The 19,091-nt window shown below is 41.4% G+C and overlaps 1 protein-coding gene across 3 annotated transcripts in view; it reads right to left on the reverse strand.

The window, feature by feature from the left end:
- Window positions 1-19,091, reverse strand: part of ubr2 (ubiquitin protein ligase E3 component n-recognin 2) — a 96,170-nt gene that overhangs the window by 71,155 nt on the left and 5,924 nt on the right. For all 3 annotated transcript variants that reach the window (XM_033025580.1, XM_033025578.1, XM_033025579.1), the window contains exons 3-10: window positions 14,431-14,509; window positions 10,177-10,287; window positions 9,666-9,796; window positions 5,897-6,035; window positions 4,691-4,753; window positions 4,460-4,580; window positions 2,862-2,969; window positions 467-555 (exon numbers count right to left, since the gene is read on the reverse strand). In XM_033025580.1, coding sequence (XP_032881471.1) covers window positions 467-555; window positions 2,862-2,969; window positions 4,460-4,580; window positions 4,691-4,753; window positions 5,897-6,035; window positions 9,666-9,796; window positions 10,177-10,287; window positions 14,431-14,509 — 841 coding nt within the window. The remainder of the gene's footprint in view (window positions 1-466; window positions 556-2,861; window positions 2,970-4,459; window positions 4,581-4,690; window positions 4,754-5,896; window positions 6,036-9,665; window positions 9,797-10,176; window positions 10,288-14,430; window positions 14,510-19,091) is intronic.

The raw sequence follows: 19,091 nt of genomic DNA on the forward strand, positions 1-19,091 counted from the left end.
TATGCAAGTCAAATTTCATTCTTTTGTGAACTACATCAACGTTTTTTTCAAATTAATTCCAGATTAAAATAAATGATACCTCAACCGAAAGTTTCAAAGATTAAATTAATAGCCATAACACAAATGAGGCAATTAACATGCAAATTCTATATCAACAATTCACAATAAAGATATTTTAACCCAGCTTCTATGCATCCTTATTTAAAATTATATAGTTATCCAGGACCCAGAATTGGAGCAATCATTCCTTAAATTGATTTAAAGATAGCATACACAGTAAATAACAGAGCAATCTATATTTTTGATCCATTCCTAAAAAATCCTGTAAATTCAGTTAAGAACTAAATGAAAATGCTTAACATTACAAATACAACAGACTAAGTTATCAAATTAGAAACTAGTTTTGTCAGAGAATTAACCTTCATATAAATTGTCAATATTGAACATCATTCAATATTTCACTTACTTTTGCAAATCGGACTGCAAATAGTTTTTTATATTTCAGATCCATCAGAAGGCTGCTCATAAATAACTGGTGATATATGTTTCGTGCTCCTGTTGAAAAAATAAATCTCTCTTCAGGGAAAAACATTGAGAATGAAGACGAAAAAAATTATATTACTGTAATAAAAGGAAATCTATTTCCCCAGATTAGCAGACATGACTACATGAAACTGCTACATTAAATCATTTTTGCCACACTTTGAAGCAACTCGCACCAACACTGATAATTATAATTGGTACCATTATTCCTTTACATGATCTATCTCCTTCATGATCTGACATCAAGCAAAAAAATCAATCTTTGCTGAACTAGGATTTCAAGAATATTGGTTACTGCTGTACTTCAACCTTCACCGATATATTTAAAGAATGAAACTTGCATTGGAAAGTTTGCAAACAACAGATGAGGATTCACCAATAACTCAAGATTTCATCTTTAATTAACCTAATGTTTAATTAAATAGTTAAATGATGTGGACACGCATTAGAATCAGTTGATGATTAGATTCAGTTGATGAAGTTTCAGAGAATGATTTGCAAAAATTATGAACTGTGTTCATTTCTCCTCCCCCTCCCCCGGTATCTAAAAGCATTGACCTTAATTTTGAAACTCTAGTTTTTGTTTGAAGGTTAGCAGAAACTAAAGTAAATGCATTGTTTAAAGAATGGTACGTGAAGGAGAGAATTCCACTTCATGAGATGTTGGCAACAGTACTTGGAAAGGAAGGAGAATAACCATAACGTACGCTGCATCGAGCATGGGATGGAAACAAGCTCCTAAGAAAAGTGAAGTACCAAAAATGACTGGAGTACAGACATTAAAGTTGAAAAGAAAGTGGAGGGGACAACAACTACAAGATAAAACAAAGACTGGATAAGAGCAAAGTTCAGAAAACATATAACAATAAAGGTAATATTAACATTCCAGGAACAAAACACTTTACAAGAATAGTCAACAACAAAATACCAATAATCAAGGAGTGATGAACATCTTTTAAAATCGGCTATTTAACTCTTTGTAGATCAACAGCTGAACTAAATCCTTTTGTCAAAAAAAATAACAAGAACATCAGGGCATGTGGATAATTCACATACTGTATGCCAAAGCCTGGAATACAAAAGAAGAATAAAAAGAGATAGATCTTCAAAAAAATAAATTCTGCTCAAAGGCCATAACGGCATAAAGGAGACCTGATTATATGATAGACAAGACTAGCTAAACATTCAAGGCTTTAAGAACTTCTTCTTCTTGCGTATGGCGTGCACAGCCTAAAGTTGTGGGACAACTTGTTCTATTTGATCGTGCACGCCAGGTTGATTGCATTCGTTGAATCAGGGCGGACCACATGAAGGTTGCAATCTCCCACCAAGATCTTTATAAAGGACAAGAAACTTAGAAAGGAAACCACAATATTCACAATCACTGCAATGGAAAGAAAGGAATTAAAAAGACAATGGATAGATTGAGACGTAGAGGAACAATCAATGTTCGAAAACTCCAAGCTTATGTGTTGGATAGATAGAAGTGATCCCATAATTTATAAATACGGAAATCGTGGAATTTGTAAAATAAGTGTTGCAATAAGATATTTTCATTTTCAGGGAAAAAAACTTTTGATAGAGGTAATGATGTCTAGAATTTATTCAGAAAACTATTTCAGAACCTCCAAGAGATCACACATTAAACTGACATGATATAAGGTATATTTTGCAAATTGGGACCTTTGCCTGGGCTCATTTCAACCCTTGGAACTCAATACCAAATTTAACAATTTCAATTAATTTACTTTCTGTTTATATTAGAACTTGCCAGTTCTGCAGTAGGTTGTCCATCCGAAAAATTAATTCCATTAATCTCATTCCTCACTCTGCTTCACCTGCTGGGCATTTCACACAGCTCTGACCTGTATTTCCCAACTTCCACATATCCCTTTGTATTCTAACTACTTTCATTAATCTGTCAACCAGATGGGCCCATCTGCAATTTATCACCATGGTAATTGTGGCTCAATCCTATTACAGAGATATTACTTTTGTTTTAGTAGTTCCTCCTCAATTCTCTGTGCAATGTAAAATTAGCTGTTTTCGCTGCTATCTGGCATTGATAATTGATAGACCCTCTCAGACGTAATGTCTTTACAGCACTATGTATTTATTTTGGGTTTCTCTTTACTTGCTTTACACTAGATGGTGTCACATAAAATGAAAGAGAACATAAGATCTTGAAATAAATCAGGAATAAGCCCCTCGGCCATTCAAAAGCATATTGTATACCTCGGAGGACATGTTCCCGCACAAACCCCACATCCTATCATTCCCTTAATGTATAAAAACCAAACAATCAAAAATAGTATTACCTTTCCATAATTTTGAGTCACTCAGCATCAATTTATCAATGAGAGAAGAATGGTCCTCATCTGGTCTTTGTTGTAACCCTACTTGACACAATATTCGCCTCAATCCACCTTAATTGGACAGAGCAAACGTTTCATAAAATAAATGAACCATTTTAATGAAAAATCCACTTGTTGTTGCTGAGTTGATTACACATTATTCTATAACTAACGTGAAAGTACTTCCCATTCAGAGTATTTTTGCCATTCAAATACAATGCAAATAGTAGAAAAGCCAAGTTTAAATAAAAAAACTACGTTACATTCACAGTTTTTTGTTGGTAGCATAAAGCATAAAAGAAGAATTGATAATAATTGCCAGTAGACTACTGAGAGCTGTAGTGACCAAAAATAAATTCTGAAACACTGACAATTAATACTTCTGGAGAGAAGGAATGGGTGACGTTTCGGGCCGAGACTTTCTTCACTGAAGAAGGGTCTTGACCCGAAACATCACCTATTCCTTCTCTCCAGAGATGCTGCCTGTCCCGCTGAGTTACTCCAGCTTTCTGTGTCTATCTTTGGTTTAAACCAGCATCTTCAGTTCCTTCTTACACAATGAATGTTTCCATCTATCTTCCAACATTTTAACTTGGTTGGCAAACCCAATTATCTAATGGCTTGAACCTGTACATCAGGAATTTTAAAACGTCTCTTATGCCATCGAATAACAGACCAGACTTCCCACCACCTACACTTCACCACCACCTACACTTCACCACCGCCTACACTTCACAACCACCTACACTTCACCACCACCTACACTTCACCACCACCTACACTTCACCACCACCTACACTTCACCACCACCTACACTTCACCACCGCCTACACTTCACCACCGCCTACACTTCACCACCGCCTACACTTCACTACCGCCTACACTTCACCACCGCCTACACTTCACCACCGCCTACACTTCACCACCGCCTACACTTCACCACCGCCTACACTTCACTACCACCTACACTTCACCACCGCCTACACTTCACCACCGCCTACACTTCACCACCGCCTACACTTCACCACCGCCTACACTTCACCACCGCCTACACTTCACCACCGCCTACACTTCACCACCGCCTACACTTCACCACCACCTACACTTCACCACCACCTACACTTCACCTCTTATGCCATCAAATAACAAACCAGATTTCCTACCACCTGCCTTGGAAAAACAGCCAGCATAATAAAATACTTGTCCCACCCCATGATTCAGGAACAACCTCTTCCTCTCTTTATCAGGCTTCTGCTAGGGTACTGTCCGATTCACCTTTGCCCCACTTGTTGATAATGGACTTTGTCTATGGAACTTGTCTATAGATGCACTACAATGCTGAGAACTATATTCTGCACTGTGTATCTTTCCCTTCGCTCTATTTATTGTACGAGTTGATTCTATTGAATTGATTCTATTTATGTATAGTATATCTGATCTGTTTGGATAGCATGCAAAATAAAGCTTTTCACTCTACCTCAGTGCACGTGGCAATAATAAACCTGAACCTAAAACTACAACCTAGTGCCAAAAAGCTTTTTTTTTTTTTAAATAATTCTTACCGGAATAACCAATCACCTGGCTCAGCCATATTAACAACTTTATGGCAAATGCCTGATGTGCAACAACAGATGAATGCATCACTTGCACCTTTAGCGGTTTGGTTTGTCGACTAGTATTCCTCTAAAGCAAATAAAATATGGGGAAAAAAAATCAATTAATCAAACTATTTACATTGGGTATCTTAATAAATACATAGTACATTTTGAGAGGGAAGTTAGATTTTTACTCACCACTATTACTGTTTTAGCTTGCTCACAATATTGGAAGTCACCATATCGAACTGATCTACGACCCTTAAAATACCATAAGAGTTAAATTAATTGTGAAATTTTCACATCTAGAACTCCAATTGCAGTTATCAGTAAACTAAACAAAGAGTTTTATCTGGATTTCTGGGTTAGATCAAGAAGTCAAAGTTGCCTTAGACATAAAATCTGACTGCCTATCTGGAGTTTTGGATTCTGCAACTTTGTTCCCAATGATAGAACTGCTGTGCAATGTTAGGGCTTGGATTGTATTTGTTGCTTTCCTTATGGTGAGCTGTAAACTTCAGCTGACTAATTAAGCTTCTGTTGTGCAGAGAGAAAAGGAAAGGGGATCACACTTATACTTTATAATGATTTGCAATTTTTTTAAGCTGGCATCAGTCCAAGATTAAGTATTTTAAAGTAGGGAGCATTTGTAATAAAAAGCAGATAAAATAAATAGTGATCACAGACAATCAACTAAACCAAATTACATTAAAACCCAAACAATCTGTATCCTTGGGACTTTGGTGGTGCCTGTTGAGCACATTTTCTAGACTATTAAACATTATTCCCACGAATAAACCAATATATTTTGTCTTCACTATGTTTAAATAACACAGCAGAGGAAAAAGAGTGAAATTGGACAATTTAAAGGGAATGGAGGGAATAGCCACCATGTAAACCAAATGGGAGAGCAGATTATCAACATTTTACTATGTGTAGGAAGGAATTGCAGATGCTGGTGTAAACCAAAGATAGACACAAAAAGTTGGAGTAACTCGGTAGCATCTCTGGAGAGAAGGAATGAGTGATGTTTCAGGTCGAGACCCTTCCTCAGACTAGTGTTTGTTGGGTGAAAATGAGAAGCTGGTGCAACTTGGATGGGGGAGGGATAGAGAGATGGAATGCTATATTTAAATGAGTGACAATATTTATTTTAAATGTTCTCTGTCAACCTTGGAAGATTATAGGCCAATATATAACATGGACATTGTAAAGAGGGATAAAATAAAAAAGTGGAATGCATAACTTATACGAATGATTTTCAACTTTATACCAAATTTTTCCTCAAGGAACATCAATCAGTTCAATGGTTTTAACATTTCCCTGTCAGTGTTTTCAAATTGCAGCTGTTTACATAACGTTTGGAGATTACAGGCAAGAAATAACACAAAAATGAAAACTCACATCTCTATCCACAGTAGTGGCAAAACTAACAGCTTCCTTTTGTGTACAGTTCACAGCCTTCTGCAAGGTGTAAATCACCTGCTCGTAAGTATGGACTTCATCATTAAATAACATACAATAATAAGTGTCTTCCTTTTCCCTAAAGAAAAAAAACAATACCTGAATTTAAAAATACCTTTTGGCCTTCATTTTGAAATACTTCATTTATTTTCATCAATGAGCACATTATATCAAGTGTTTTCAATAAATAGAACACAAAGTTTTCACAACAAATTACCAGGTAAAAATAATGTTTTTATTTGGAAAATATTTACTAATAGCAACACATGGATTTCACATTTTCCTTGATGGTCTTTCAGCTTTTGGGAGTTCCTTTGAGGTCCTGCTTCGGATTCTGCAATTCACAACAGCTAAATTGCCCGATTTTCACAATGTCACAGTGAGAAAATGGAGCATTCAGAAATGAATCCTTCTTATGTGGTTAGTTACAAGAGCACAAGATATCACGCGTTGATCCATCTTGAAAACGCGTGCTGGAATTCAGTCAATCAATCAGTCTGAGACCCAATTGTGGTAGGCCCACAGCTGATCAGGTTACTTAAGCATTAACTGCAGGCACAAAAGCAAGTATATTGACGATTTGCCACACAAGTATTAATGATGCCAACAATCTAGAAGATGTAATGATTTCAGCATGCAGCCGGTGTGAAATTAGCAGTAAAGGACCATGGGAAATGTGGGATAAAGGGAATCAGAAGTGGACCTGAGTAAACAATGCTTTCAGCCCTCATTGATCAGCATTGAGGGAGGAATGCTTCTGTAAGTGAAGTTGCAATGCTGATTTCAGCTCAGCTGACTTATGGCATGGTGTTTGCCAAAGTGCTGGCGATTGTGATGAATGCTGTCACTGTTTTTCTAAAGGCGGCAAAGGGGAAAATAAGAGATACAATAATTGTATTAATGATCCCACTGGCAAACCGGTTTCTGAAAATTAGGTGCAAATATCAATTATTTTCAATTGCAACATCAAGCTCGATGATGCAAGCTGAAATTCAGGTTAAAAAGCATTCATACAGATAGTATAATTTGCTTCAATCCAATTATTTTGCAGGAAGAGATAAATGACATGTAAAGAGTGCGTAGGAAGGAACTGCGTACAGGATGTGTGGCATCTTTCAAGCATCTTTCAATATAATGTAGCATTTATGACATATTTAAAGTTTGGGATATAATCAAAAAAAAAAAAAAGTGAAAGCAGGCAACAACAGAGGAGGAAAAGCGATAATTTTCCCCCACTGAACGTACAGCCCTCTACTCGCTCTGCAAGAACCCAGATTGGGTGATCAAACCTGCCGACAAGGGAGATACTGTGGTAGTCTAGTGCGCTGATCTCTACAAGGCTGAGGCCACGCGCCAACTCTCAGACATCTCCTCATACTTATCCTTGGACCATGACCCCACAGACGAGCACCAGGCCACTATCTCTAGCACCATCACTGACTTCATCAACACCAGCTCCCTGCCCTCCCAAGCCTCCAACCTCATCGTTCCCCAGCCCCGCACAGCCCGATTTTACCTTCTCCCCAAAATCCACAAACCTGACTGTCCTGGCAGACCCATTGTTTCTGCCTGTTCGTGTCCTACCGAACTTATTTCCACATACCTCGACTCCATCCTATCCCCCCTGGGTAAATCTTTCCCTACCTATGTTCAAGACACCTCACACGCTCTTCATCTACTCCAGGACTTCCGTTTTCTAGGCCCTCATTCCCTCATCTTCACCATGGATGTCCAGTCACTCTACACCTCCATCCCCCACCAGGAGGGTCTCAAAGCCCTCCGTTTCTTCCTCGACCGCAGAACCAACCAATCCCCGTCTACTGATACTCTCCTCCGCCTAGCAGAGCTGGTCCTTACCCTTAATAACTTTTCGTTTGACTCCTCCCATTTCCTCCAAATATATGGGCACATGCATGGGCCCTAGCTATGCCTGCATCTTTGCAGGGTACGTTGAACAATCCTTGTTCGAGGCATACCAGGGCCCTATCCCCGAACTCTACCTCTGCTACATCAACGACTGCATTGGTACTACCGCCTGCACCCACACACAACTCACCGACTTCATCCATTTCACCACTAACTTCCATCTGGCACTCAAATACACCTGGACCATTTCCGACATTTCCCTACCATTTCTTGACCTCACTATCTCCATCGCAGGTGATAAGACTACTGTGCGACATCCACTATAAACCCACTGACCCCCATGGCTATTTTGACTACATTTCTTCCCACCCTGCTTCCTGTAAGGACTCCCATCCCCTACTCTCAATTCCTCCGTCTACGCCGCATCTGGACCCAGGATGAGGTGTTCCACACCAGGGCATCGGAGATGTCCTCATTCTTCAGGGAACGGGGGTTCCCCTCTTCCACTATAGAAGAGGCTCTCACCAGGGTCTCTTCTATACCCCATGACTTGCTCTCGCTCCCCATCCCCCAACTCGTAACAAGGGCAGAGTCCTCACCTTCCACCCTACCAGCCGTCACATACAACAAATAATCCTCTGACATTTTCGCCACCTCCAAAGTGATCCCACTACTTGCCACATCTTCCCATCTCCTCCCCTGTCTGCTTTCCGCAGAGACCGCTCCCTCCGTAACTCCCTGGTCAATTCGTCTCTTCCCACCGGAACCACCCGCTCTCCGGGCACTTTTTATTGCAACCGCAGGAAATGCTACACTTGTCGCTTTACCTCCCCCCCCTTTCCAGGCGCGACAGAGGTTCACCTGCTCCTCCTCCAACCTCATCGAATGCATCTGCTGCTATAGATGTCAGCTACTCTACATCTGTGAGACCAAGCGTAGGCTTGGCGATCGCTTCGCCGAACACCTCTGCTCGGTTCGCAATAACCAACCTGATCTCCCGGTGGCTCAGCACTTTAACTCCCCCTTCCATTCCAAATCCGATCTTTCTGTCCTGGGCCTCCTCCATGGCCAGAGTGAGGACCACCGTAAATTGGAGGAGCTGCACCTCATATTTTGCTTGGGCAGTTTGCATCCCAGAGGTATGAACATTGACCTCTCATTTCAGGTAGTCCCTACTTTCTCCTCCTCTTCTCAGCTCTCCCTCAGCCCTCTGGCTCCACCTCTTCCTTTCTTCTTCGGGCCCCCCTACCCCTACCCTCACATCAGTCTGAAGAAGGGTTTCGACCCAAAACTTTGCCTATTTCCTTCGCTCCATAGATGCTGCCTCACCCGCTGAGTTTCTCCAGCATTTTTGTCTACCTTCGATTTTCCAGCATCTGCAGTTCCTTCTTAAACAATTTTCAAACGAACTTTTATCTGGAAATCAGTATCATCTCAGCCACAGGTCCACCACCAAGAGGTCACAGCCTCCGAGAGGAGTCGAACAATATTGGAACGGTCTGCCTAAGCTTCCGGGGGACTAGAATTGCAGCCCACAACGCCGGCTTTGGAACTCGACATGGGAAAGGATCTGGCGGCTCCGGATGGGCCAGAGTTCCAGAGGCCAGGCCAGTGGGGGCAAATTCGACCCGCTGATCAGAGGTTTGGCCACAGAAGTCCTGGTGAGGTAGAGTTCGGCCGCCTCACTTTTGGGGGTTCATAAGTGCCACATTTTCAGGGGGGGACTTCCGTGGGTGATTTCAAGTGGGCTCTCTAAATTTTGTTCGGATTAAAGGAGGTGCCAGACCATCAGTTGCCGGAAAATCGGTGGCGGACGTATTTGCAGTTCACTGCTAATACTTACAGTGGCTCTAATCCGGAAGGCAGTCTCTCTTCCTCTACCCATGTTAGCATATCTACTGCATATTTGAATGCAATTGCGAAAATATTATGGGCACGTCCAATTATGTCTTCCGATAAATGCTCCAGTGGATCCTGAGAGAATGAGGGATTTAAAATGTAACTCAATTCAAACGCATATCAAAGCACAAGAATTAACATGGTAAATAAAAATAAATTCTAACATGTTAAGAGTTCTAATAGCAACTGAAAGTCGATTCACTGATGATTTTTGACATAAAAAAGGAAAACAGCTGCTCTTCTCAATTTCGCCAATTTGTGGCTCAAATTCCACATCGATGTGTTTGTCTGACTCCTTTAGTTGTCAAGGTAAATTGTCCTTCAAAATGGCCCAGCAACAGGATCGTCCAAGAGTGCCCATAATCCAAGTATTGATATTTTTTAAATAGACTTTATATTAAATATTTTAAAAGAAACATTACCATTTGAAATAACATCAAAAAAATATACTATACCTCTTCCAGAGCTTCTGAGCCAGAAGGTTCATGTTTTTGACAATATGGACCTTGTTTCCAGGCTTCAGTGTCTCCACAGTCACAGAAACCCCCTCCACCTGATGTCGTCATCTAAAAAGCAATTATTTAAATATGAATCTTATTCCCGATTAGAAAAACAAATTCAAAGAAATAGAAAGTAAGAATATAATTCCACCATCATTCCCATTAATTTGAAGCATGACAATTATGACATGTTGATTCTTATTAACAGTTATCACATCAATTAAGAATGCACCTGGCAGGTGATGCAACAAAATCTAACTTTACCGCTTTACAGAAAATATTTGTTGGGGCATTTTTAACAAAATCCCTCAAATTCCTTCATGGTTTTGAGTCATTGTTCTTTTTCCCAACTCAAAGGAGGAAATTAGAAGAGAAATCTACATCTGCATCAGGGTCTTAGGGGCTTTTTAAAGATGGTGGAAAAGGCTGCAAACATTGAGAGAGAGATCAATTGTGGAAATAAAAACAGATGCTATAGAAAACAGCTTTGTGGACAGAAAATCTCGGGTCAATGATATATAATAAAAGATTTGTAAATGTTACAAATGATACCCTACTATAGGAAATATGTCATTAAGCTGGAGAGAGTGCAGAGAAGATTTACAAGGATATTGCCAGGACTAGGGGGCTGAGCTATAGGGGGAGGTTTTTTTAGGTTTTTAGTTATAGAGATAGTTTTAGAGATGCAGCGCGGAAACAGGCCCTCCAGCTCATCGGGACCGCCCCGACCGGCGATCCCCACACATTCACATTATTCTACACCTACTAAGGACAATTTTTACATTTACCAAGCCAATTAACCTACAAACCTGTACGTCTTTGGACTGTGGGAGGAAACCGAAGATCTTGGAGGTCACGGGGAGAAAGTACAAACTCCGTACAGACAGCACCCGTAGTCGGGATCAAACCTGGGTCTCTAGCGCTGCATTCGCTGTAAGGCAGCAACTCTACCGCTGCGCCACCGTGACTGCCCTGGCTAGGTTGTCCAGGGTAGGACTTCACTCCTTGGAGCGCAGGAGGTTGAGGGGTTATCTTATAGAGGTGTATAAAATCATGAGAGAGGGATAGGGAGACTGCACTCTAAGGGAGTCTTTTGCCCAGAGTACACAGGTTTAAAGTGAGAGGAGAAAGATTTAATAGAAATCTGAGAGAGAATGTTTTTACTCGGAGGTGTTGGGTATATGGAATGTGCTGCCAGAGGTAGTTGAGGCAGGTACTTTAACAGCATTTAAAAGACATTTGGACAGGAACATGAACTGGAAAGATTTAACGTTTTTAAGGACCAAACATGGGCAAATGGGACTGGCTTAGATGGGGCATCTTGGTTGGCATGGATGAGTTGGACTAAAGGACCTGTTTCCGTGTTGTATGACTATTAGCTAAGTTTCTCTTACCACAGCAATTGGCCCTATCTGCTTAGTATTTCCAGCAATTATTGGTCTAACTTTTTATTTTCATCTGCAGATTTTCAATTCTTAAAATGCAAAACCTTGGATTACTGGCAATAAAGTTGGGAAAGTCTACGTTAACTAGAGTGGCAAATGCAGTGATAAAGAGCAGCATCGAGTATAGAAGAATCAACACGGGGCAAAAAAAACGAAACTGATGTGCTGAGCTGAGTCATGAGTATAAACTCATACAAGGTGCAAGCAGAACTTTGTGAGAAACTATGCAGTTTGAAGAGATCTGGATTTTCTGAAAATGATGAGAACATAGGTTGTGAGGGGAAATAGTGTGCTCAATAAAAATGAGAAATAAAGGAAAATAAAAGCAAAAGGAGTGCTGAACATTATTTAATTACTTGGTAATACTCAATTCTGAAGTTCATTCTTTTCAAACTGCTCAGTTGTGTAATAACCAACTGGGAAGAAATGTAACTATTTCCTCCAGTTTGTGTATGGCCTCACTCTGGCAATGGAGGAGGCCCAGGACACAGAGGTCAGTATTGGAATGGGAAGGAGTTACAATTGTTAGCAAGTGTTCAGCGTAGATGAGGTGCATGTTAACCTTTGTCTTATCTGGACAACTACTGGGGTTCCTGGATGAGGCGAGGAAGGAGGTACAGGGACATGTGCTACATCACTTGAATTTGCAGAGGAAAGTACCTACGGAGGAGGTGGTTTGAGTGGAAAGCGATGAGTGAACCAAGGAGTTGCGGAGCAAGATGTGACTGGTGGTGGGATCACGTTAGAGGTGATAGAAAAGTTGGAGGATGATGTGTTGGATGCAGAGACTAGTGGGGTTAAAGATGAGGACCAGGTGAACTCTGTCCTTGTTCCACCTGGGGGAAGAGGGAGCGAGAGCAGAATTGCGGGACAGAGGAGATGCGGGTGAGGGTTCCATCTCTGACAGCACTGGGGACAGAGTCTTTGGAAGAGACAGGGTGGGAGGAAGTGGAGTCCACATAACTGTGAGAATCAGTAGGTTTATAGTCGTCATCAGTCGTTAGTCTGTCCCCTGTCATGGACACAGAAAGATCAAGAACGGAGAGAGAGGTGTCAGAGGGTGGAAGTTAATTGTAAAGTTAATGAAATCAATGAGTTCTGAACAGGTGCAGATGACAACTCTGATGTAGCAGAGAAAGATTTGGGGGTTGGTGCATTTGGAACAAGGATTGTTCGATGTAACCGACAAAAAGGTAGGCAAAGCTAGGGGGCCATGCGAGCGTACATGGCGATACCTTAAACTTGGAGAAAGTGAGAGGAGTCAAAAGAGAAGTTGTTGAGGACATGGACAAGCACCGCGTACGATGGAGAGTGTTAGTGGAAGGAAATTGAGTCTCCTTTCGAGGTAGAGGGAAATTATCCTTCCCCGATTAATGGCTTTTATTCATCCACTAGACTAAGTGGGACCCGTTGGGTCGCTGTCACACATGAGGCTTGGTCCCCCAACGCAATATACCACCTCTCACCCATAGCCCCCATCTGCACAGGCGTAGCTCATTTCCCCTCATCCCTAGCACTCTCTCCCCCTCCTCTTCACCCTCCCTCTTCATTACCCTTTCCTCCTCCCCTCCCCAATTCCTCCCCCACCTCTCTCCTTTCCCTTACCGTCACTCCCTCCCACAATAACTCCTCTCCCCTCCCTATATCCCCCACCCCCCCACTCCTCACCTCCCCCTATCCCCCCACTATCCCTCCTCACCTCTCCCACTGTCCTCCTCTCCCTCTATTCCCCTCCCTACCTTCCCCCACTCCTCTACTCCCTCCCCTCGTCCTCTATTCCCCCTCCTCCCTCTTCTTTTCCCTCTCCTACCTTCCCCCAATCCCTCACCTCTCCCCTACCCTCAGTCACACCCTCCCGCCATAACTCCCCCACCCACTCCTCTCCCTCTATCCCCTCTCCTCCTCCACTCTCCCTCCCCAGGATCTCGAGGTTGCCACTCCTCTCTCTCCTTGCTTCCCCCGGAGGAGCATCAGCTTCGGCGCCCTCAGAACCAGGCCTCAGATCGGCCCAGAAGCACCAGCAGCTACGACCGCGCCATCGTGTGGGCGGGGGGAGAGCTCGGAGAAAAGACAGGGGAAGAGCCATGGAGGAGAGGGGGGGTATCACGGGGGAGGGGGCAGGGACCAACGAGGGGGACCAGAGAGGAAGGGGCTGGAGCTGCGGGACGTTGTGAAAGCAATGCGTTTGGGACTCACAGCGGGCGCTGGACGCTCTCCTCTGCCGGGATCAGATTTACCTCTTTCCGTTTGGCTACATCACCACGCCCGGTCCCTCCGAAAATTGTGACCGGTAGGAGACCTCTGCCGGCCTCCCTCAGCTCCAGTAAAGAAGCGATGGTGCAGGAAGGGGCGGACCGTCCCAGGGAGTGAAAGGAGAAGACTAATCCGCGCGGCGCTGACTGGCAGGAGAGGAGATCGATCTGCGCACGCGCGGTTTTTACGATTTTTAAACCTCGATAACTTTTACAATATACCACCGATCGGAAGGAAACGTGTTGCACTCACAGCACAGGAGAATGGCGAGTGAGCTGACGAAAAATCGTAGCTCTATCGTGTACCGTTTTTGCACAAATAGAAAAAACGCACAAACCGGAAGAGCACAAGATCAGAGCTTTAGTTATGTATAGATGTTACGAACTAATGTAACCGTTTTTTGATTTTTTGATAAACTAAAGGGCTTATGTACAAAGTCTATTGTCAAGTAGCTACTTAATCAGAACAGAAACATTTGCTTCAGTAATTTAAGGAAAGTAAAATAACCTACCCTATATCTATGTTCTCTGTGCACGCTGGCCAAGAAGCATTCCATGCATAGCACACAAGTTGGATCTACTGCACAATCCCTTCAATAAAAATAGATAAAAAGTCATGTTATCAAGGTATCATAGACATTTTATATAAAAAGATTTCTCTTCCAGAATAATACTGAGAGCAGAGCAATTAGGACAGGAGGAGGATTCGTTATAAAATCCTTTACATTATTTTAACACATAATTTTGAAATAATTCACAGATCATATCTGATTGAATATTCCACTCTCCTGGCTACATGGAAAACAACATTTTTTAAGATTCCCACAGGAGATTCCAATATTTGCAACACCAAAGCTATTTTTCCTGCAGCCCTACCAGGTAGAGATTCTTAATGAGTACAATGTTCTGCATTTTCTTTACTCCCCTTCTGGAATTCATTACTCATCGTATTGGGGTGTAACTCCAATGTCAATTTGTTCCACTTTATCTTATTATGTTTAACACTTTAATATCAGGCAAGTTAAACACAATTCTGCTCATGCATAGCCAATTTATCCAATCTGCCAGGAGATCGCATGATTTTTGGATGAGATGGGGAGAGCATTTCATGATGTACAGATATAATGGCTGTATTGGGGAGGCTAAGTTTTCATCTGCAATTATTTGCAGCCCTCTGAAAAAAATTCGTCTGACCTTGCCCTTTACATGATGATCCTAGGATTGTGATCCCTTGATACCAATTCATCAGCTGGGGAAAACAAAAGGACTAAAGTCATACTGCAGATCTTATCAGCAAGTCTCATGATCTTTCACACAAACAGAGAATGATTTGAACACATCAACAATGAGTAACTCAAGTCCCACAACGAGATTCGAGCATGTCCAAACTGAATTATTGCATTGTCATTTACACCATATGTTATCATATATTAAGTGAGACTATCTATCCATTACATTTATTTCCATCTTCATCACAAACAGTATTAGCAGTGAAACCTCAAAACAATGCAAAAATAAAGACTAATCTCTTTTTAAAGTTGCAAATGCAGCAAGAACTGGATGATCAGTCTGAAGAGGGGTCTCAACCCAAAACATCACCTATTCCTTTTCTCCAGAGATGCTGCCTGACCCACTAGATTACTCCAGCTTTTCATGTCTATCTTCAAGACCTATAATGTTCAGGCATGAGTTGATAAAAGTAACATTCTCACTGTAAAAGCATTCAGCAGTGACCACGTGCAATAAGAGAGAATCTAACTATCCACCATTGAATTCAGTAGCATTACCCTCACCAAATCCCTGACCATCACAGGAACAACTTGACCAGTCACATAAATACCATGGCTACAGATACTGAAGTGAGTGATTCACCTCCTAACACCACAAATTGTTTCCACCATCAAGACAGAAATGTGGTGGAATATTCTCCACTTGCTAATAATTCTCAACAAGTTTGATGCTATTTAGGACAAAGGAACCTGCTTGATTGACATCCATTGTCGACAAAATGTATCACAGTTACTCTTTTAGTCTACTCCTGACACCAAGGGCAACGTACATGGAAACATCACCATCACCACGTACAAGATTCCCTCCAGGTTGCACGCCATCCTGACTTGGAAATATATTTGCCCACCCAACATTGGTGGTCTAATTCTTTAAATTCCCTCTCAGCTGCACAGTGGAAGGCAGGCTCACTGTCACTTTGTAAGAGCAATTAAATATTGATTTTTACCAGTGTGTTCACCATGTCAATTTCTGAAATAATTTAATTTATTCAACAAGATTACCTCTCATTTTTCCAAGCTCACAGAATGCCAACTCATCTGTTTAAGCTCCCAAGTGATAAATTCAGTATTCCATCAACCTACCTGGTAATCTTTCTCAGCACTTCCTCAATTGCAACTATAGTGGTTGAGGAAATCAGACCTGTATACAATATTCCAGATGTGAACTCAACAAGGTTTATAGAAATGGAGCAAAATAACGAATCTTATTCTAAGCGGAATGGCAGAAAGCAAACACGCAGTTTTCTGTATCTACACTCACTCATGTACAACAAAAAGTTCATTCTGCTTCGGCAACTTTAATGCCTGGAATAATGGAGATTACAAACAGTGGTGAACATTACCCGATCCAGCACAGGTACTGTCTTCCCCACCATCGAAGGGAGCTATAGGAGACACTGCCTCAAAAAGGCAGCCTGCATCATCAAGCACCCACACCATCTCTCATTTGACCATGCTCTCATTTCACTCCTGCCATCAGGAAGGTGGTATAGGAGTCTGAAAACTGACATCTAGGTTCAGGGACAGCTTCTTCTCAACAACCATCATACTATTGAACACTATGAACTTCAACTAAACTCCAAATGTTACATTAAGGACTTCGGCCTTTGTTTGGTTTTGCACTGTATCGTTTTTTTTTAATTTAATGAACTTTTGTTTTGTTTGATTCTTATGATATCTGTTGAGCACTATGTTTACAAACCTGTTGTGCTGCGGCAAGTAAGAATTTCATTGTTCTTTTTCGTACATGACAATTAAACACTCGACTCTTGACCTTACAAAATGTTTCTATTTTTTCTTCCAAAAGTGGATAATTTCTTATTTCCACAATATTTTATCTGTCATTCAGTCAATATGTCCACATCCCCAAATTTTCACCTCTCACTGAATACTGTCATTTGACATGTATTTATCATATTCTATCCTCTCAATGAAATCATTGTTAATCACCGAACAGTGGAGACTTATATTCCTGCAGGGTCACAGCTTCCCAACCCAAAAATGACTAATTTTTCCCCTAATTTATATGCTGTCCCTTAAATTCAGTCGACACCAGTATATTTTCCCCCAACAGTGGGCACTCAAAGTTAGGTTCAATAATTATCTTTTGTGATACTTATTGAAGAGCCTCCTGGATATCTAAATACATTAACTCTTACATGTATTGCTATTTACAACATCTCAAAAATTCAGATAGATTTTGCATGATTTCCCTCATAATTCTACATTGACTGTACAATCTATTTTCAAAGTAGCCTAATAAAAGTTAGAGATTCCAACATTTTCCCTATTCATTCCGTAAGAGTGATGATCGATGAATTTCCATTTCACAAACTGTCAAGCCACTAGATACATTGTTTATGGTTTACTTCCTCCTTCACCTTTTAAGGGAATTACAAATTATTTAGTTTCAATTTGAGAGAGGCATATAAATATCGGGATACTTCATCCTTGCGTAATTCATCGGTAAGGTACGAAAAATATAATTGGACCTTGAAGGATTCTGTGAAGAGTTTGGGAATCCAACATGTTCCAAAGAAATGACTCAGATATTATTTTCCAAAATGTAAAAGAAACTGGAACATTTTAATTTGCCATTCACAATTGTCTGCAAACAATCTCTATAAAGTGCCAAGTTTAATAGAGCTGCTTGGCATACAGTGCAGGGGCTAGCCTCAGTTAAACCAACAATCTTGTATGCAGTACAATCTTAATTTGATATTTTAAATAACATCCAAGTTTACAAAGTGCAGTCTGGAAGCACCAATAGTTTATGTTCATATTAAATAGGAGCTGATTGAGAGGACTGAATTGAGGCACTTGGAAGGTACAAAAACCCGGCCCGACCTGACCCCCCCCCCCCCCCCCCCCCAGAACTACACAAACGCAAAATAAAAAAGCTTGCTAACTCAAGTCACTGCAAACCCATTTAAGGAAAATTATTAACATAAAGAAACTTAATCAAAATTATGATCTTTGGGAAGTGAACATGATTTACTATTAGTTGGTAAGCATATAGTGGATGCTGATGTTCTGTTTGTGTACAATTAACCACAGAAACCCCATAATTGTAGTGTATGTGCTCACTATTTCTACAAACTATGTGACAATCATATTAATGGGCAAGTGAGTGTTAATGACATCAGTAAGAATTTTTAAATTTATTTTTAAGGATCTGGGAATCACTGCATCACTATTGTGTGCAGTTTTGGTCTCCTAAATTGAGGAAGGACATTATTGCTATTGAGGGGGTGCAGCGTAGGTTTACCAGGTTAATTCCCAGGATGGCAGGACCAACATATGATGAAAGAATGGGTCGACTGGGCTTGTATTCACTGGAGTTTAGAAGGATGGGAGGGGATCTTATTGAAACCTATAACATTCTTAAGGGATTGGACAGGTTAGGTGCAGGAAAAATGTTCCCAATGTTGGGAGAGTCCAGAACCAGGGGTCACAGTTTAAGAATAAGTGGTAGGTCATTTAGGTCTGAGATGAGGAAAAACCAGAGATTTGTGAATCTGTGGAATTCTCTGCCACAGAAGGCAGTGGAGGCCAATTCACTGGACGTTTTCAAGAGTGAAGGGCCTGTCCCACTTGGGCGTCATTTGCGCGTTACGCAGGTGGCGCGCGAAGATTTCCTGAATCCCCAAATCCAGGGGCGCCGCGCGCAACCGTGCGTCACTGCCTACGTCACCACGCACCATGCGCGCATAATGCGCACATCACGACGCACGCGTCGTGCGTTGTGACGCGTAAATTATGTCGCGAAAATGACGTTCAAGTGGGACAGCCCCTTTAGATTTAGCTCTTAGGGCTAACAGAATCAAGGAATATGGGGAGAAAGCAGGAACGGGGTAATGATTTTGGATGATCAGCCATGATCA

This window comes from Amblyraja radiata, chromosome 8 (assembly GCF_010909765.2).
Source record: "Amblyraja radiata isolate CabotCenter1 chromosome 8, sAmbRad1.1.pri, whole genome shotgun sequence".
NCBI classification, from domain to species: domain Eukaryota; kingdom Metazoa; phylum Chordata; class Chondrichthyes; order Rajiformes; family Rajidae; genus Amblyraja; species Amblyraja radiata.